Source organism: Cydia fagiglandana, chromosome 4, assembly GCF_963556715.1.
Source record: "Cydia fagiglandana chromosome 4, ilCydFagi1.1, whole genome shotgun sequence".
NCBI lineage: Eukaryota > Metazoa > Arthropoda > Insecta > Lepidoptera > Tortricidae > Cydia > Cydia fagiglandana.
Genome location: NC_085935.1, coordinates 19,158,770 through 19,181,357, shown reverse-complemented (window position 1 = coordinate 19,181,357; position 22,588 = coordinate 19,158,770). Strand labels below are relative to the sequence as shown.

Below are 22,588 nucleotides of genomic sequence, written 5' to 3'. Positions count from 1 at the left end.
TCGCCGATTGGGGGTCATTTACATCACACGTTAAGGGGGAGGGAGGGGGTCAAGAAAATGTGACATATTGTGACATGGGGGAGGGGGGAGACACAAACTTTGTGACGTCACTTTAACTTCATCAGTAACCGAAAATTTATTTAAATTATTTTATTCGGTGTACATCTAAATAACAAGTTTTTAAAACGATAATCGTTTTTATTTGTTTAATTTTCTTTCCTAAGCAGTTTTGGGTTATAAAATTACTATTATTTATATCTTCAATAATATTTTGATAAAATATATATAATACTTAGGTACTTACTTAATTCGATTTGGCGATTTCGTAGAAAAAATGTGACGTCACACTAGGGGGGAGGGGTTTGCCAAATGTGACCAAGTGTGACAAGGGGGGGGGGGGGAGGGGTCAAAAAACCTAGAAATTCGTGTGACGTAATTAATGGATGACCCCTTAGTTAATCAACTGGTTTTAAATGATGATACTGTAACTTATATATACTTGTTTTCTTAAAATGTCTAAACTAGAAGTTTAGTTTAATCCTTATTACGCATGATGTATGTAGCAAGTACAATCAGAATATAATACTACTGATTTCATTCAATTCCAAGACGTTCTTCTCTCCTAATTCTCAACCATTCTCTTTCTTATGTATTATTAATTTATTATTTCATCGAATTCATGACATTTAATGTCATGAATTCTATCATCTAAATTTTATCATCTATTCTATCACCTTCTTATTAAAATTCTCTTTTTAGTTATTTACCCATTTTATAATTTTATTCTTGGCTCTTTTAAATGGGCACCTTTTCAATAGTTAATAGCCTTCGTCTCTGAAACTTTGTAACGCTTTGTGTAGTTAGTTACTGGGTAACGAATACAACGAATCTATTTCCGATGTGAAAACGCTTAAGTTCGTGTTTCTTCGAATGAAAGTTTTGCAGCTCTGGAAGCATTGTTATACAAGTTCATACAGTATTCGAACTGATGTGTTCAGTCCAATCTGACTTTGAATTATTTTAACATGCACTTTTCTAAATTAGTATTTGGGTACTTCGTAAGTACCAATATAGAATTGCCAAAATCCCAAAACAAGCTACCTTTTCTTATAAATAAAGGCAGACTTTTGAAGTGTATTCAGCTTTAGAAGTAGATAAAGATTTTAGAAAAGAAATATATTTTACAAATAACAAAACACACAGTGCTTGAATTATTTTAATTACTGTGTTGGTGGCAAATCAGCAGACGAAACGTCCGATGGACATTTGCAACACCAGAAAGGGCTAAAAATGTGTTTGTTACCGGCCTTTAAGATGAGAGTACGCTCTGCTCTTATTGTATCGGTCCGGAAATACTGCGAGCGACAGTTTATTCCACATCAATAAAATAATCAAGTTAAAATACTGTTTAATATACATAATATTGACCGTGTCGTAAACTTGAGTTTACATTTTACGTGCTCATTGAATACTGTAGAAGTGTACAACTGTACAGTACACGGAACTATGAAATTATTTTATTACCGCCAGTAATTACTGCTTGTTTTCTGTTTTCTAATGAGGATTCATGGGATTGTTCTCTCAATTATTCGAAGTAAATAGCTTGGACGAGACTGTAAAAGCTTGTGTAAACAATGATATGAAAGTTTTACGTTGTGTGATTAATTATTCAAAATAATAGAGTAGGACCAAGCTAATTCAACATGTCATTTGCAGTCAGGTCAGAAAGTGATAGTAAGATCATAACAGCTAATGGTTACAGTAGAACGTCGATTATCCGATTTTAGTTAATTTACTGTACTGTTTTTTATAACGATGTAACGACACTAACGACACCTTTTTACACAATACCGTTATTTTTTTTAAATCTCGTCCAATAAACCCCATCTGATCTCGGTCCCACTTTGTTTGGATAATCGAGGTTATAGGATAAGTTTATATTAACATGTGTCTGCAGCATTTGCAGTGTTTCAGTTGTGATTGGACAGTTTATAGTCCTACATACTCTCAAAGTTTATAATGTACTTGATGGGGTTCGGACAATCGAGTCTCGACAATCTGTTGGTGTTGGGATCGTTGGCCAACTTGGTCGTCATGTTTAGTTTCAATTACAGAGCTGTCGGCCCGACACGGCCGTCCTGACTCTGACGTCGCCTCAGGGCGTAGGTCAGGTCAGCTAGCGAATCCATTTACTTGCCTTACATCATCTGAAATGAAAGTGATGGTAACTTCATTTCGAATTTGGGTTTATTTATTTGTCCTAGGATCAGCAGTGCAGATTATGTTAAAACCTACACTTAACGTAATTTTAAGTTTTTGATATTGATGCATTTTCAATAAAAATACCGCTTTATTGTTCCAGGTACATATTCATAACCTGCGTTGTTGCTGGACCTGGTCAATCGACGCTGGAAACGTTTATATGTTTGAGATTGAAAGCTCATATATACAAATCATTTACATGGCTAAGTATGGTGTCTGAATTAATTCAAGGTTCGTTTTACCCTTTGAAATTTATTAGGCTCTCTTTCTAGATGCGTGTCTATAGCAGTTAGGTATCATCCCAGTTAAACTGGCAAATTTAAGAGTCATACAAACCAGCGCCATACGAGCGACCTTACGGTCGGCTTTCACTTAAAAATACATTCTGAAATATCATGGAATTTTAAAATTGATATTATCAATGTCTGGTACTAGTTTCCGTTGCTAAAAAGTGTAATGTACTCGTAATTTAAGCAACATCATCATCATCGTGGACGTTTCGTGTTCGTGTCTTGGATAGGCCTCTTCCCTCTTCTTCCACTCCTGTCGATCTTGTGCCCGATTCATCCAGTCTCGACCTTCGTGTCGTCGGATGTCGTCCAACCAGCGTTGCGGTGGTCTACCGTACCCTCGGGTGTCCGTAATGGGCCTCCATTTAAGGACTCGTCTTGTTCAGCGACTCTTGTCCATTCTCAATTCTCTTGTCATTCAATATAGGTATATCGTTTTAAAATAAGAGCGTGACTCGATTGTATGAGAGCGGCTTTTTGGCGTCGCGTTCATGCGTTTAATGTAAGCTAACTGCAAACCACAAGTCAACAATACAGCGTCGGCATCAGTTAACACTGATTAGGAAGCTTACTTATCGCCGAGCAAAACGCAATCATTGATAACTGTGAAGCCAGCTGCTAGACCGGATTGCGGAGCTAGGGTTGCCAACACCGAGAGTGAGTGCAATGCAAATGGTCTTGCTATCTACAATCGATATCTGTTATCTATCCGTGACAAGTGTTTATAATTATAGTGAGAAAGATAATCAGTGATTACTTACAATTCATAGGGAAATAAAGCGTATGTTTTATTAATTTATTATACGTAAATTTGACATCATTCGTCACGAATGTCTTTAATTTTTTAGTTATTTCCAATAATATTTATTTTATTTAGAGTGGCAGAGCGTCCATATATAATTCCCACTCTACAAGTGACTACACACCCATAACGAGAGTATTCAAATTTGGAAATTGGTCTGGCACTTAAAAATAGCCCGAAACGAATAGATCTATGATTAATGGCTCTGTAATGTTATAATAAAAAAAGTTTAATGTAAGTATCTTTTATAGATGTTGGAATTTCCTGTAAAAATAAATAAATATTATAAACAAATATTTAGAGTAGTGGCAACCCTAACCGAAGTGGGACCTAATCGTTGCGCGGGCGCCACCAACCGCCAATTTCTTCAATCACTCAATTGTACACAATTCTGACGGACGCTCACACACTCGTTATTGGCGTCGTCTTGTTGCAAGTTGATTCAGTTGGCTCACTTGATGCATGCAGCTGCAGTTGAAAATATACAGTGTGGAAAGATAAGTCGCGCCCTGGATGGAAAATACCTTAAATCCTTAAACTAGCTCATTTTACTTCAAGGAGACATTCCTTTATTTTTAGAAACAAAACAAAACTGCATTCAAAGATGTTCTAAAATTCGCTTGCCTCGCCCGGGACTCGAACCGACTAAAAATTCCAAAAAATAAACACTCGCAATTTTATTCCACTAGTCGATACAGTTAATGTCAATGATAACATTTCTCCAAGAAACATTAGGTCTTAAGGCCCATTTACATGGTGCGATTTTCTCGCCTCGAACGCACGATTATCGTAGCACGAGAAAAAATATAGTATCCTGTAAACTAAACATACGATATCGTACTAGAAGGAGCGATAATCGCCTCGTCTTTGCTGATTGGATGTCTCCGTGTAAACAAAATTTTAATGCGAGAATCGCATTTCGAGATTTTCGAGTTCATATTTGTTGGTCCCAATTTTGTGCGTTTTTGGGATATTTAAAATGTTTTATTAATAGCCAAAACGCACAACAATATTTTTCTTTTCATACAGTGTATTTTGTGATGTTTGACCATAGGTACTCTGAGGGGTGAATTATGTAGGTCATACTGAACAGCTTTTACTGTGGAGTATGGAGCCAACCCCGAAATCGCGAAAAACAAATCTGCTTGTTCCATAGAAAACATTGACGTATTATGACTCTTCGAAATTTATGACAACCTACCTACCTACCGTGGAGTAGGTAAAAGTTCTTTTGTATGACCTACATGTGTATTCACCCCTGTGAGTATAGTCAGATATCACAGAAACACCGTGTAGGTATACTTACTTATATGTTGTCGTTTCCCGGCAACTTATTTTTTCTTAAAAGCAACGTCACGTTACTTCAGCCAAGAGCCAATATTAAAATACTCGTAAATGCAACTTAAAATATACTTATTAAAATTAAAAAGAATGAGAGAAACAAGAAATATTGACTAAATATTATAATATTCTTTGACAGTATAGTGAAAAGATTAGTAACAACACGTAAGTTGACAGGTAAAACTCGTACGAAAATCGGTTCGCACCGATTCGTGCGATACTCGCACGTACGTGAAAAAATTTCATACGAGAACCAGTTTAGACGAGTCGAGAAATCGTATACAAATATCTCCCTAGAACGCAGCTCCCCGTGTAAACTATGTCGCCTGGCGATAATCGCCATTCGATTATCGCATGACATAATCGTAGGCGAGTTTTTATTTCTCGCATGAGTGTAAACATTTTTATTCGATAATCGCCTGACGATTATTGCATACGATAATGTCATACGATTTCTCGCCCCAAAACGTGCGAGAAACTCGCACCATGTAAATGGGCCTTTACACTTGTCTGTCGTATAAAATATCCATAAAATCTAATATTTAGTACTCAAGATTTTTTTAGACAAGCCAAATTGAAGAAAAACGAGTTTTTTTTTTAAATGCAGTTATGTTTCTTTTTAAAAATAAAGGAATGTCTCCTTTAAGTTAAGGATTTAAGGTAGTTTCCCGCCAGGGCCCGACTTATCTTTCCACACTGTATTGTAAAAATCTATAAATGTTGTCTTGAAGAGATTGCTTTTTAGCGATAAGACCACCTATTGTTTATCTCTACTTCTGTGTTCTTTCCGTATTGTTTTATTGAGGTGTGTAATAAAGAGTAAATTGTAGTATTTGTATCAAAATTCAAAATAGTACGTCCAAAAATGACGTTTGATTGTTTGTTTTCATTGCAATTTAACAGATAGTTAATAAATTGGTCCATAAATTAAGTTCAATCAAAAGTTTACAATCGTCGTAATTCTTAATACTATATAATAAAACTTAACTTCTTTAGGAATATTGGTTTATATTAGGCAGTCCAGTATGATTTGATGCTTGACAGCGCCATATTTAATGTTCACTGATCCATTTGTGCAATCCGGTATTAATCTTTTTAATTAAAACTTTAGTTGTTACAAAAACATTCTAGTCTTTCCACAGGGAATATTGGACGAGATTGCGTTTTAAATAGAACTTTAATTAAAAACTTCCACCACTTAATTAGTTCTGGAGAACCTCTAGGATTTAATAGAAAAAAACGATTCCGACCGATAGCATTCCTTTAAAATGCGTTAGAAAATTTATAGTTTATACACAAAATTATAAAAACGATCTCATTTACTGGTCTCATAAAAATAAATCAGGACTCCATTCATTGAACCCCATAGCAAACAAACGTAAACAAATGTGATTTAATATTTTTTTAATAGCACCGAAAAAAAATCTTTTTGATAAATCGCTGCCTTACTTGCATTAAAAACTATAAATTATAATTCACACTAATCGCCATATACCGTTACCACACTGTTAACTGCCAAGTCGTAAACCTTATTTACCTTAACACCGACGATCAGAACTGCTGCTATTATGTAGTAGGTACTTCACATTTAGTTACGAGTACGTACTGTATAATAAAATAACGTAATAATAAAAATAATAAGGCGGCACCCTAGGTTAGGTTTTTTATAATGTGTTTATAATTTTTTTTTATTGTTTTGTAAGTGTTTTTATATTTTACTTTCATATTCATATTATAATTAACCTAACTTAAGAAGAAAAAAAAAAGAAAAAAAAAACGTAACAGCAGAAGCTTAATAAAATGAACGAGTGGCAGTACGCGAATAGTTTAGTAAGCGATAGCCAGTATCTACCTAAACAACGTCGTTTACTATGTGTCAGGATCGTAAACTTGCCGAATGGCGGGAGGTGACCGTTGGGATGTGTTATGTATGACGGGTGTATTGGTAAGCGAAAACTTATCCCACAGGGACCTAAGTCAATATATTTTACCTCATCCGGTAAATCTTTATAGTTCGTTTTTTTTTAGCATTAGAAAGAACTTGAAAGAAGATAAGTGATCTTGACATGTCTTTTAATTGAAAAACGGTTTTTAAAAATCAATAACTATTACTTATGAAAGCATCAAAATATAAATGAATGTATTACATTCATAATTATTGCATATTTGCCCTAACTTATTTTTAAAATGTGTTTTTCAATTAAAAGACACATCAAGATTGTTTAACTTATTTCTAATGCTAAAAAAACGAACTATAAGACATACCTTAGAGTAAATTGGTATGATTTCAGTAATGGCATAAATACTGATTTTATGTATTTCAATCCTTTTTGCTATTATGTTGTTCCATAGAAGTTGTCTAAAACAAAACGCCTCTCACTTGAGAATTGTAACCTTAATAACAGGATTAGTTTCAACAATTGACAAACAGTCTTCATTTACAGCAGAACAACTTCAGAACGAGCCGTTCCGAAGTTTCCCATTATTTGCATCAGGAAGCGTCGGGCAAGCGACATTCTGTCGCATTTGCATAGCTTTCTATTCCCGCTAGGTGGCGCTGTCCCGTCGTCAAAAAGAACCTTCTATCAATGGAAGTTGTATGAAGTTACGCTGCTTTGGAGCAACGCGATCCCATATTGCGTAACGCTATGGCTTGTTAGGCGCTTTATTGTGTGGCGAACAAAGATATTAAGACAGGTGAGTGAGGATGTGTGGCGTGTAGGAAGCAGTCGACAATTGCGGATACGTATAGCTGAACAGGTAGGTGTAACTGTCAACTGTGATAGCTTTTGATCGCGGTTTCGCCTGCGTGGTTTCGCCAACGACAACGTGTTTAAATACATGTACTTATCTAGGCTGCCATTGCTTGGAGTTATATATTCTTATCAAGAAGCCAATGCAAGTCAGCAAAGCTATAAAGACAAGTAGCACGGGTGAACAGAAGAAACTTCCAAAATTCGTGCAATCGCAAGTTAACGACAGAACAGACCAAAAGGTCTTAAGACTGACTAAGCTAAAAATTTTAGAAGAAAAATGAAACCTCCTTCAAAATTTATTTAGATCCATCGCAAATCTATTTCTCAAAAAGTTGTCGATTCTTTCAAGCTTGAAACCTGCGCATTTAAAACGGCACACGCGAGCTATTGAGCTACTTACCGCGGCCTTGTCCTCCGATCCTTTTACGGGGGTTGCTGAGAGCCTGATCTATGGCTCGTTGAATATTAACGCACAATGCGTTGAGTGCGGATTATATTTATTTATGTAAGTAGCTGGGTATAAATTTAGAGAGCCTGATTTCGTTTCACAGACCAACCCCGCTGCGTATTATTCCCCTGATTGGAGAGACCAACATTTCCAATTTCCATAAGACCTGCATGACGTTACGCAGCGTTAGGCGTTATCAAGAAACCTAGGCTCAAGCATCACCACAACGGCCGCTTGGGATCTACCTTTAGTACCCTACTCTGATGGAATCATATGTGACGTCCCACGGTCAAAGGTACCTTATGGCGGGTATGGAGTTATGCATACCCCAGTAATCTACAATAAATAAGCTATCGATAACACAAAAGATCAACCTCCTAAGTTGCGTAGTTACAGAGATATGATTTTTTGAAAATAATGTTGTGAAATGAGCAACTTTACGATAGAGAAGTTTTAAGTTTAGCCGCCTAAAAAACTATGTTCCTGAAGTAAGTTACATAGTTGACTACAAATAATAATACCTTATATATCTGAGATTAAAAAAATGTTGCGACTTGTTCTGTAATGCAAATAGAAACCTTTGATATCGACTGATTTATGTGTATACTAACCAGTCTCTTGAAAATAAAGTTTTATTTCATTTTCACGATTGATTGCAATGAGCTCTTAAGATTTAAATTTTATCTATTAGAAAACGACACTGAGAGACAGTTTAAGCAAAAAACAATACCGATTTAGAGGTGAAAATGTATTTTCTGACTTTTTCATATAAAATCAGAAAATTGAAAATTTTTACTTTTAATCTAACACACAATCAATTTTTCTGAGCACATGTGAAAGAAATTCTGTCATTCAAATGAAATAAATCCTAAAACCCCAACTAAATACTATATTTAACCCCTTATGCCACTTTAAACTTACATAACAATAACAGTATTTGCTCCATACATTTACGAAAAGGTACCTTATGGAAATAAATCTAATAATACATCACTACAAAACATCAATCACATTGAAGCTTTTATCTTTTATGAATAGAAAATATTAATTTACATTAAACTGCCACAAATTTAATTGGTTCTTCGTCATAATAATCTTAAAAAAGACCAATAATTTGTATGTAATGAAAAGGTACCTTGTGGTTAAGTTACATGATGAGGCATGATGATGATGGAACAGTTCGGATAAACTAATAATATTTTGGGGTACAGATGTTATAAATCGTCTATTTCTTATCAATAATATATTTTGGTTGCCATTGAAGACAAGCGGCATTGAGGTTCAATGACCTTAGATATTCCATAAGGTAAGCGTCGGGTATTGGCATTTTTCAGCAAACCAATGGCTGATTTATTGCATGCGACCAAACCAAATGAAGATTATTCTAGTTAAGAAAGACTTGACGAGAGTAACTTTAGTATAATAGCAGGCTACTTGGATTTATAATGTCGGTCGATGTACGGTTATAATATTTGCTAGGCGCCCCAACCAGAACTGAAATTATCAAATTAGTTTTGCAGAATGCTAATACAGTTCTCTACCAAACTTCTTTTCCCGTATTGACTAGTTTTCTTGGAAATTTTCAACCTTTTTTCCATAAGGTACCTTTTTACTAAACTCTGAGTCGACGTTACTAGGCTTATAACTAACTTATAACAAAAATAAAAACAGGTAAACAAACGTTACGCATTAAGGTTTGAGATCACACAATAAAAAAAAATTGAGCATTTTTTCACCTCTTTACAAAACATTTCATAACTCCGAAACTAGAAACCCTCATAAGGTACCTTTTCCCGTGGAACGTCACATATGATTCTTTACCAGATTATTGGTTCATCAGTTCGGGAGCCTCGGACGCAAGTAACCATGTACATTTTGTTCATCATAAACATAATGTCCATATTAGCAAATGCTTTAAACTTATTACGGACGTTAACAAAAGAGTCGCAAATATTGTGTGACACCGCATTATGAAACAGTCTTAAACTAAGAGAAATGGCTTCCGTTCTGTCGGAGTTGCAAATTATGCAAATACTCGCATTAACATCACAAAAGACAATCGCACGCGCAGGCCCAAAATTAGGCTGGAGTACCTTGTCACTTTAAACGTGTCGTGATCATGTCGTCGTCGGAGTGACGTGACAGTGTCGTCCGGATGTCCTTTGAAAGATAAATTGTGTCGCCTAACTTCAAACTCGGGTAAATCCATTGGACCCTCTCAGCAAATATCTACCCTATTACGTTTTCTTAATACCAAAATCGCATAATCTGACAGATGGATTTACCCGAGTTTGAAGTTAAGCGACTCAATTATGCTGAGATTACCTGTATATGTTTATTGTGTTTGAAAAGTTTGTCATATTAATACGTCTTCGTTACATAGAAGTAAGTAAAGTAAGTAGATACGTACGTAAAGACGGTGAAACGAGATAAGAATGACGTTTTATTGTTTTTTTTAATATTCGATTAATAACATTACTATATTATGATGTGCTAGAAGTTTTGTGACAATCCTGAAAGTCACGCCTTCCAGCGTAGGAAAAAAATACAAAATACACCCGAAAAACGAGTTTCAAAGGATGCAGATTTTTTATTAATCATAACCTGTTTAATTATCTGTTTGTCCTTTTCCGAAATATTAGGACTCGCATTGTTATTTGCGTCCTTCATTTGGCTAATTTAGTTTTCATGTTGTTCGCGGGGCCCTTATTAACAGTAACAAGCCAAAGCCACACAATATGTGTACGGGTCAAATGAATTAAATTGATTCACGCTGTACCACGTGTCTACAGGGTGCTGGAACTGTGATATACAATAAATATGTACATGAATAATACTAACATAATTAGTAATACATATAGCATACAAATATTGTGCGTTTGAATCTATAAAAAATTGCTCTTTAGATATTTTCCGGCGTAGTAAAACACAATGCAACATTCAGCACAAAGGACCCCGCAGCAAACATAGGGAAAAAGTGGTTTCAGTTAAATCTCACGAAATTTTAGTATGATGCTAATTTGGCTCTCCTGATTATTTTTTTGTATGGGCACAACTCTCTCAGAAGTATACTTTCAGAAATAATGTAATGTAATTGTTTTATACAAAATGTGTTTGTTAACCATTTTTACGTACCTAATTCCTCCTCCTGACAGTTGGTGGCTGCACCTTATAACGTCACTTCTTTCTCAAAGTTTTGTAATGTCTAAGTACCTAATACATTTGTTTATCGCCGCGATGGATGTATATGTCGCGAGACTTAATAAATTGAGAACTTGACATGTAAACAACGTTTTCAATTTCTTAACTTCACTTGCAATTTAACTACGTACCTATATTTATACAAAACATGCAAGTTGATTCACCCATTTTTTACAAAAACAATCCTAGAATTGTTTGTTTTTATACAGCCTGTATGCATTGTTGTGTACGTAAAACGGACAGACGACAAATCAAATTAATTAATATTCGCTCCATCATTATTGCCTTAGCACAATTGGTCCCGCGGCCTACTTGTCCGAATCGATAGAACCACCTATTTTTAGTTCGCATCCGAGCCTCGCATTTGTAACTGAATTGACCTAAATAATATATCGAATTGTAAATTTCCCAATTTAATCTCAATGGTCGGAGAGCATTTTAAATATTTGACGCGCCATGTGTTGATTTGTATTCTTTTGTCTTGCTTTGGACAGACAGAAATGATCTCGAATAGAAACACATGATATGTACTTAAAAAACAAATAAGTAAATTCAAAAAAGGTGTCCCAAGATCACAGGGAACCGACGGATATCAGATAGCATTTAGATACCTACTCATATTTCATTCGTCTTTGTCTTAAGGTCAATAAGATCCGATTTTGGATAGCGACCTACCGCTGAAGTTATTGCTTACGTTTATTTATAGTTCGCCTACTAATATTGATCGGCTACACCGCTACAGAATGAGAATACTCTCAACATTAACTCGTATCTCTTACGGATGAGTAGCCACAAATTTATTCGCGCCAAAGTTTCATAATATTCGAAAAGCGGAGAAAAGATAGAGTTACGTTTACCTATCATAAATGCGTTGCATAAACTTTTGGTAAATAAGATTAAACACAGATTAAATTAAGTATCTGGTACCCAGCACATTTCCATGAGTGTGCACTAAAGAGCCACATGAAACCGCCGCAAAAAAGCCGTTCCTTATAATATACGACCTTCAAACCTTCAAGAAAAGAGCGTACTCCCATCTTAAAGGCCGGCAACGCGCTCTCTTCTGGTGTTGCAGGTGTCCATGGGCGGCGGTAATCGCTTACCACCAGGTGATCCGTCTGCTCGTTTGCCTCCTATTTCTTAAAAAAATATAGGTGTAATATATATACATATACAGAGCGTAATTTATTTTGTATGGTGGCGGCTAGGTAAGTACAGTCCTTACTAATATGTTACTCTTCGAAGGTCGCAAACATAATGTGACACACGCTCTTACGGGTCTACAAATAAGATCGTGTTAGATAATTTTACAGCCTTCGAAGAGTAACATATTATTGCAGGTGACTGTACGTGTGACTATTAACTGTTTCCAATACCTGTGTCAGTACAAATCAATAAGCATTGACATTGCCTTCCTTATCTCCTAGCCTCGGCGGCGACGGCTTCCTTCCGCACGCACGGCCGTCTGCGAAATTTATTGCTCACTCTGTGTTTGTTGCATTTGTCGCTGGATTTCTTCGGTTTCCCGGTACGACCGTTACTTAAAGCTAGAAACATGTAGTGTCGTTGTCTCGTAGGTGAATATGAGTCTCGAATAACGCCGGTATGTCGTTCCGTCGAAATTATGTACTTACCTACGCATTGGCGATCAACTTGTTGCGCGTCGAATTTCTGAGGGATCGGTGGTCTACACATTATACAATGTTTTCATTGATTATCTACAGTTATCTCATTTTTAGACGTTATCTATTTAGTCATCTGGTTTCACTATAACAATACTTCGAGCTAATTCCATAATATTGGTAAGCCTACTTAAACTAAGTATTCACCAGACCATCTTATAAAAGGCTGTCTTTATTCATCAAAAGCTGACGACAAAGTAAAATTTTATCCACAAGCGTGGCAAAGTAATACCGCTCCTTGTTTAATTTTGGAATCTTTCGCTTGCTCGAATATCAATACTAGTATTAACAACAACTTTTGTCCCTTGTAAAGCCAATAACTATTGTTGTCAGTCTGTTTATCCCAATCACAACCCAGAAGCTGTTGTGATGTGTAATAACTAATAAAACATGTCAGTGTGTGTTTCCACCTTTACCGTGTTTATGGTCGGCTGACGCGGCGTGTTGCCCACAGTGAGGCAGTAAATCCTAAACAAATGCAAAGCAATTTCAATCTTGACATGCGTTAGTTCACTTTATAGGAGAATGTGTTGTACTCGAGTGTACATGTTAGTACATGCTGCACTCGAGTTTCGTATGTTGATATTGTATTGAAAATTAAACTCGAACATTGAATTTGATTTGCAAAATTATGGGAAATACGGATATTTAATATCGCAGGGTGACAAAAGTAGTTACTTTTGTTATGTTTGTCTTTTCTTATTTGCTTGTGAATTAACGAAATTTGATGTGGTCTTAAAAAATTATTTGTATTATTAACCTCTTGTTTGTCTGTTGTATGATGAGGATCTTTTCGTGGACATCTTTTTCGAAAATGTTTTTTTCTGCTTCATACAGAACAAGATTTAAGTGTATTTCATACAGATTTAAGTATACCCACGATTTTCGACCAAATGAAAGCTAATAGAATTTAAGGTACTAGTATTTGAGCAGATCAGGTACTCTTATAGGCTATCGATGAGGATAATGATACTGATAAGTATGTTTATCGTAGTCTAGTATTCATAACACAAGCCTAACACAGCTTACCGTAGAACTAACTCGTTTTGCAAGATTATCCTTTGATATTTATGTTTATAGTTCAGCACTTTCCTTCTATTCACCGCTCCTTAAGCTCCATTTAACCCACAGATAATTGCCATCTTGCCCGTAAACAATAATCACTATAACTTTCCCTGGCCCTTCTAAGGCTGGGTTGGCCCCTAATTTCCTTACAAGACAATGCCCTACTGAACCCTCCGGGTTATCAGGCCTGCGGTCATCGGACGATGTAGGGCCTAGGAAAGGAGATCGGGTCTAACCTTATATTAATAAGTCTGAAATGAAAGTGAGATTCGGAAATATTACTATTACTTAAAAGTAATAATACAGCTCTTGGGAGATACCTAGACATATTTGTCAAATAGTATAATGGTTGAGTGTGGTTTTCTATATTGGAATTGTCTTATCTTTGTAAGTAATTGTTCTACTAATAAATGTGTCCTTTTTGAAAATCTATTGGACTTGTAATAGATCAAAAGATATCACAAGTCCTCACAAATTTTCCGCACATTCAGAAGGTAATCACTAAACTAAAAAGTATTTTATGCCCTTGTTTATAGGGAAAACACTCCTAACAAATTTACTTGAGGTTGAAAACGACGCCGCACAAATGTTAAAAATATATGGCGGTCGACGCTAATCAGACGCCAGCATCGGCGAATTCACTCGCAATGTTTTGTCTCCTGGCCTCTTGTTAAAGTCAATCGATTTGACATTGCACAGCTTTCGACTAGCACACATTGCCTCACGCATTGCCGATATCGGACTATCAGCGTCTCGTATATCACGGGTTTCCCACGGCTGGATTTATGCAAGCATTTAAATCGCAAATCTGGCGCCCACGCCCGCTGGCCGGTAGCCGCCAGCCGGGTTGATGGCTGCTCGGTAATCTCAATATTGGCTGCTACAGTGAATAATGGTATAGGTTGAAGTTACTGGCTCGTCAAGATCTCTTAATGCTTTTAGTACATATAACCGGGTGTGGCTTGTAATATGAGCAAAAAATTAAACTGTAGTCTGTACTCCTCATACTGACCAACATTTGTTCAGTGACTTGTGGTTTAATTTTTAATACAGTTTAAAGTTTATTCTAAGACGTCTGTAGTGTCGGTACAACAGTTACACTGTCTTGCTTGTAGGGACCACCGCAAACCTCATTCTCGCTTCATGCTGTATTACGCGATACACAAAAAATAAGTCGTCATCACGTTCGGTTTCTTCTAATAACGATCCCTTTATACTACAAGCATTGTTTCAACACGTTTATTTATAACTAATTTCTTATCTTCATTTCCCCTCCTTTTTCTCTTAAAGCACATTGTAATACCTTTATATCTTTATTGGCAATATCTTAACTGGACTGAAAACTTCTCGTACATACTTCCCAAGAGTATTTAGCGTTAAGAATTTCGTTTAGAGATATGTCCTTATTGTGCGAGCAACATACAGTTACCAAAGTAATATGCAACAGTTCCGATAAGAGTGCGGTCTACGTTAGGTTCGGTTTACACGAGGTTAGTATTTATCTTTAGTAGTTGTTGCGTAGTAATTAATCATTGAAACGATTGATTAGTTCCAATTGTTAGTAGTTGCTTGTAGTAGTGGCTAAGTAATTGATTACACATTTTGTATAAGTATATAAGAGGATGATATTAGTATGAGGTCCAGGTATTTGCAACGTGTAATATTTTGCTTAACCTGATCACACTGCTTGTTAAGCATTTTAGTTCGTTTTTTCAGCATTAGAAATAAGGTAAACAATCTTAATGTGCCTTTTAATCGAAAAACTCATTTTAGAAATAAGCTACGGCAAATATGTAACAATTATGAATCTAATACGATCATTTATATTATTCTGCTTTTATATGTAATAGTTTTTGATTTTTAAAAGGCGTTTTTCTATTAAAAGACATGTTAAGATCGTTTACCTTCTTGCAAGTTCTTTCTAATGCTAAAAAAACGAACTATAGTAGAACCTTCTGTTCAAAGTTACTCGCACACGTCAAGATCGTGTAGTCTTTTTCTAATGCTAAAAAAGAAGTACGCTCATGTAAACCCGGCACTAGCGTGGCGCGCAGGCGCGTAAATCGGACGTTGTTATTGTTTCTGTTTGCGCTCGCGCAATACAATGCAACACGTGATTTGAATACAATGCAGCCGATAACAGATGCACTATGCAGGCTATTGACGGATTAAACGGTGTAGGGGTGGATTCGGCCAGTTACTCCATAGTACTTCACGGACAGCCCATCCTAATGTAAACATGTATTGACCGAGCGAAAACGAAGGTCTCTATTTCAGCTTGCGCAAAAATTATTTCGTATATCCGAATGTTCTCGTCTGCGGGTCTCATTTTCAAACCGATTCTCGTGAGGAGAGCAGAGCTTCGATATTTATGTAGAATTTATATGACGACACAGTTCGTCTATCGGCCTGATTGGATTTTTTTTATTGCGGTTCGCCATAGCGAAACCGTCATGAAGAAAAATAACAGCAAAATGACCAGAACTTTTTAAAAGGTTTCGGAAAATCCATAGATTGTAGTTTCAACACCAGCTTAAACCAAATGGTTTTAAAATCTGTAACAAATAATCATACAATTGAATGTTAATGTACTTTTCATCTTAATGATTAAATTTTAATAATAACGAATGATTTGCACATTAATAGCAATTAATTTGATATTTACAGTTGTAAGTTCATTCATCAACCAAACATAATTATTGCTATGCCAAACATTAAGTTAACCTTTTGTGATTCTTTACGCATCATTACATTTAGTTTAGCATCAATGGCAACTGAACAATCACGAGCATGGAATAAAAGAGGCTGTAGAACGAATTGAAAATAATTATGTATAATTTCACATCCAGTTGTGTTCCCATTTGAGCAGCATTAAGATAAACCTAGCAAGTTACTGTGTTACTGTGTACATCCAGCAGCAGAAAATAAAATCAGAGCTGAATGTTGGCATTTTATTGTTCAGGATAAGATCTTCCGAGGAATCTGTCATGTGTCTAAAGTTGGGCCTAACGACACGAAAGATATAGAGGTGTAGAAACGGCTACATACCTACCTATACCATGAAAAACTGGCCGATTCATTGTTGCCAAGTCAAGTGTTGGCACGCATGAAATAGTTACTACACATTTTGTCTAGACTTCTCTTCCCGGACACTGCTCAAAGATTTAGAACACGATGGATGGATGGTTGATGGGATGATGGGTTTACTAAGGATATAAGTAGCATTTACTTAGAAGCGTTAGCGTCATCAGCCCGACGTCTGTTCGCCACGGGCACAATACACCTGCCAGTTTTGCGGTCGTGGTTGCCGCTCCCGTATTGGCTTATACAGCCATGAACAACGTTGTCGCCCTACCTGACACTGTTTGTATAGTCTGCAATAGACTGAAAGGCCTATGATGATGATTACTTAGAAAAGCTGTCCCCGGCTGCTCAGATGCTGATAGAGCTTTAGATTACTCCCATAGCTTCCTCTCATTAATCTTATTGCCAAACCTTATTTAATGGAGTGTGTAGCGTGACGTTGCAGGAGCGGTTGCAGAGTTGTGGAGCAATATGTGAGATTCCACCTTAATCCATAAACCTTGCGCCCTCGTAATAAAGGCTATAATCGAAGTGGATTAGCCACAATAGCATAGGAGCACTTTCCGCTGGTTGGCTCTGATAGTCACGGTTCTGCGTCGATAGTTATTCTTGCCCAAAAGCTTTAGAAGGACCAGTGTAATGTAACCTCCAACCCCAAATGTTTGTTGGAGATAAAGAGGTCAATTTTATACTGGTTTTTAGAGTGTTTAGTAAGAAAAGAATAACACATGTGCAAGAGTTTTGAACAGTCCGCGATTATCTGTAATTGATGTATAAACTATGTAATTATGTTGGTTAGGTGTTATGACATGGCGCCAATCTGCCTGAATGATTCTGACATTTGAGTGCGAATTTTTGTAATAGAGTTGTTCCGGGGTTTATGTCATCGCCAGGTCGGGGGTCAAACGCAAGGTGTATATTAACGTCTTATTCTTATCTAATAACGTCATTAGGGAAGTGTTAGATACACGATTTTCTACGGCTGATTAAGCGTCTTAAATTAGTATTAGTGTTAAATGAGGGACGATCGCCAACCTTGGTATGCAGGCCAATCTGAACGTAACCTATACTGACATCAGAATGAGATTAGAGTCATGTTATTTAGTTATCCTGCGTCTCGCACGCGCTTATACATCTAAATATACGGACAAGTACAAGAGAAATGCTCCATGATTTAAATGTTAGTCAGTGTATGTTCAAATCGGCCTGCAAGCCAAGATTCTTGATCATTAGATGATAGGTAATACTTCAGTGACGGCGCGTCAAACATATCCATAGGCAAGACGGGGCTAATTTGGCTTACATATTTCCTTTACAACTCTGATCAAACGTCCAAAACCAGGCAAGCCGGTGGGAATCGGCTTTTATGGACACGCCGCCACTGCTATACTTACCTCTATGATATAATTTTCAATTTAGAGAGAATGAATGACATCATGTGCAGTGCAAATGGCGCAGATATCAGCTCCATGTCTTTTTACGATGTTATACCTATGTCATTGAAATCAGAAAGAATATAAAATTAAATAACTTTACTAATTCAGATCACACAAGCGTAATTTAGTAGCGAAATCGAGACGGTTTAGAGAGCTCTATCAATTTTAGTAAAATAACATAAACCAGTCTAGAAAGCACCAATAACTATTATATACCATCCGGTTACTTATCACTGAAAACATTAACCAATTTAATTCTGTTACTAGTTTTCTATATGCAGCCATATTTTACCGTGGTAAACATCCTCTCAAATACAAGTTACAACATTAGCTACTATTATTCGCTACTGACTTGCTCTTCTCTACTAGTCAACCTTTAGGCAAAAAATAATAGCAAGCATAATAGCAAAATATAATTCATATCAATATGAGTCTTATGTGTCAATTAATTTAATTTGAGTGATACGACATTAACATGGCGTTTATTACGGCGTTTCCAGGCATGAGCCAGTGTAATGACTTTATGGACGGATCCTAACGGTTAATTAATTAGTTTTATATAGGTAACAACCTAGTGTATATAATTTATAAGCTGTAAAATTCACTTAAAGTTCTATTAGTTAAAGGAAATTAATATACAGCCGAGTATTCAATAATTATAACCCTGGCTTAACTAAGAAGAATCTTACTCCTTACCTTACACATCAAGGCCCGCTAAAATGTTTTCCCCTACAGCTGCTTATTATAGGCATACAAACATAATTATTTGGGAAAATATCATTCTCCGTTGTCGCCTGTCGGGTATTAAGTGAGTTGAATCAACTCGCATGCGAAGAACAGTATACCTAGGGTTTGCACGACGGATCCGAAATGTATGGGAAGATCCGCGGATCCGGATCCAGATCCGGATAATTTCATACATTTCGGAACCGGATTGCAAACCTTAAGTATACATATAGAGCTAGGTAATGCGTTTCTGCTTAAGTAACCTTCCGACTATTGTTCCGAATTTCAAGTTGATTTGTTTATAATGCATTATTTTCCCAAGACAAATCCCTATTAAAACGGCATTAAAAGGTCTATTAGCGGGCGGGGCCGCTCACGCGCCGCGTAATTGTGTAATGGCTTCATTCGCCAAAAACATCGCGTTACGTGAACTAACGTGGCTACTGAACATCGAAATACATATTCAAAGTCTATCTCGCTGTTGCAAATCGTATGATAGTTCCGTGAGGAGTCGGTGCCCTAATACTCGCAGTATCCGCTTTCCTGTAGTATGGCGACTAGCTAGTACTTACTTAAGCTACTTAAGTTGGGGCGCTCTCTGTTTTGCCTTTACCTGCTTTACTCTAATGTTTACCTTAGTTTTGCTAATTTGCTTTTGCCCTAAACCTAATCTTCGTCATTTTATAAAGCACTGCCAAAGTTTAGGTAAGTTACGTTACATGCAATCCAAGAATGAAAAACGCTGGAAGATGAAATGAAAGAGCAATTTGCGATCAAATTGAAGATAGCTAGATTGAACTGATCACTTTATTATCTGATGAAGTTATTTTGAAAATTACTGGCTTCCGCAACTAAATTGTTCTCTCGTGCGCTTTTTGAGGACAGTTTTGTATTTAGAAAAAATCGGTTGTTACTTTGTAGACCATGTCTGTGGCCATGAGTAAGCCCATTCGTAATAAAAAAAAAGATATAATTTAAGGTCAGTTCAAAACATGTATATCCTTGTTACAGTTGGTGGTGAACCTGGCGCTGGCCATCTACCACGCGCTGGACTACACCCACTCGGAGGATGAGGAGCGACTCATCTCGCCAGACCTCGAGGGGCTCATCACCGAGATGACGGCTTGCGAGGCGCCTGGTAAGTGTTTCTTATGTACCTACTACCTACCAATACTTAGGTGATGAGGTGGGTTTGCTTTAAACTATTCATGTTCTCGAAAGAAACTTCGTATTCGTATTTGTGTTTGATAACGGTTTGAAACTAAGTTTAATCACCACATAATATGTAGATGGTGAGAGTAACTGAAAAGGTCATAAAGGAATGGCAGTGCTACAAATTTCCTAAGACTTGATAACTTAATATCAATAATATATAAATAAGATCCTTTTCTAATGTGCTTGTGTTGTTCTATCGATGGTTTGAAGAATGTCGTGGAAACTGTGGAAAGTCGACAGTTGGTAGCACAACAAAGTAATGGAAATTCCTAGACATGACCAGCAGTGAAAATTTACGTTTGGTTTATTTACTTACACATTGGTCAATTACAAGTAGAAATTATACGTCTATGAAATCCCGCGTTTGTCTATACCGTATTTTATCACCACTTAGGTTTACAGACTCTCTCAAGACATTGCTACACACATACTAGACTAAATACCTCATTGACACCAAAATGAGCGTATCGAGTGTAAGTTACCGGCATTACTGGCATTACGAGTACGTTATTCGGAATGAGCTTTAAGAACTCTGCCAAATGGTCTGTTCCGGGTTAATAAATACATGGCTTGCATTTTTTACAAATTCCCTGTGCAGTATCTTGCATAACTTCTGTAACATAAACCATTGTCTAGTGTCTACACCTGAAACTTTGCCCCAAATAACTTCCATTATAGAACATTATACAACCTTTGGTCTATTAGGTTACTGTTTCCAATTACCCTGGGCAATTTTATTGGATAACCGACAAATAAAAGGTTGCATAATCCGTGCAAATAGGCAATTGAGCCGTTAAGGCTGGATAAGTGGTCTGTTTTCTCCGGTGAACTCTCGATCGACCTCTCGTCGCCTGCGAACCTGTGGCGATGAAAAACGGTGCGAAGTTTTATCTCTATAATATTTTTCAAACTCGAAGAATTGGATGACACCTGTCATTTCCATATAATTTATTGTATTGAAATGACTGGTGTCATTCTACCCATCGAGTTTGAAAAACATTATAATGTTATCGTATCGGTGAGGCAGCAAGTACTGAAAACATAAATAAGTAGTGACCGACTGACTGCCGTATTTGAATTTCAAGATATTCACAAGAGACGACACGTACTAGACTCCATTCTAAGATACGTTATAGTTTAGATATCAACTAGTTCTCTTTTGCAGCGCAATTCGGGCAACCAATGTCACTTTTACGTTAGATAGAGTAAGATATCTATTAGATGTGAATTGGATCTCTAAGTCATATCCTGTGGAAATCGTTCAAGAGTATCTCCAGAATCGCGCAAATGTCAAATTTGACAGGTTAGATCTTAAACATATCGTTATCGTATCTTGGTGATGTCTTAAAGATGTCTAATAGATGTCTATTTCAAAATCCGAATCGGGCCTTGAAACCGGATTTTATGCTGCCTATGCTTCGAGGGCGGCCTAAAAAATCGGCAGTTTTTGGCTGAAACTGAAACTTCGGCCGAAACATGATTTCTATGACGAAGCCAGAACTTTAGTCCGAGACTAAATATAAGTGAACAGTCCAGAGGGAAAATGGTGACAGTTACTCGTAATTTTCCATTTAGGTAATTGACTTTTTAAACGTGCCACACTATTAATTCGAACTAGGTACCAAAACTCTTAGATTTGGGGAAGGATTTAAAGTTTAGTGTTATTCCTGAATATATCTACTAAACTATAAAGAATAAAAGGTTATTATTTGTCACAAATGTGGGCGACTGTGCCGTTCAAGGATCGGGTTATATAGCCACGAGCGACGCTGTCGCTAGTTAATAAGTCATAGATGCTGCTTAAATCATCTGTAAAGATGCACAAGGCCTAGTGATGATGATGATGATAAAGAATAACAATTTTGAATTTAAAAAGGTACGCGACAACTTGGCACGTTTTATTCCAAAAAATACTTGTCGAAATGTCGTAAAAACTAAGTGCCTGGCACCTATCAATGGGTGTTTACCAAACCTGTAATAGAACCATGTCGAATGCTTGTTGCTAAGGAGACATGATAACTGCAAGTCACTAGGCTAATAAAGTTTCGAACCACGCATTCATTTTTTGCCGAAACCTATTTACGGCACCGCACGATCCTTCCGAAATCTCATTACGTTCGCAAAAACCCTGGAACAAGAAAAAATGTTAAGTACAACGTAGAAATCGAGGTAAATCTATGTACCTACTGGCATAAACAATAATATAACATGGTTCTTGTGAAAATATACTGATATCGCTCCAAAGCCGTTGCCATTTTCGTTGCCGTTAAAGGGTGCCTT

At 36.6% G+C, this 22,588-nt stretch overlaps 1 protein-coding gene across 3 annotated transcripts in view; it reads left to right on the top strand.

Annotated features, from left to right (window-relative positions):
• LOC134663987 (protein spire) overlaps nt 1-22,588 on the top strand; it is a 241,292-nt gene that overhangs the window by 108,371 nt on the left and 110,333 nt on the right. For all 3 annotated transcript variants that reach the window (XM_063520545.1, XM_063520544.1, XM_063520543.1), the window contains exon 3: nt 20,105-20,231. In XM_063520545.1, the coding sequence (XP_063376615.1) occupies nt 20,105-20,231 (127 nt within the window). The remainder of the gene's footprint in view (nt 1-20,104; nt 20,232-22,588) is intronic.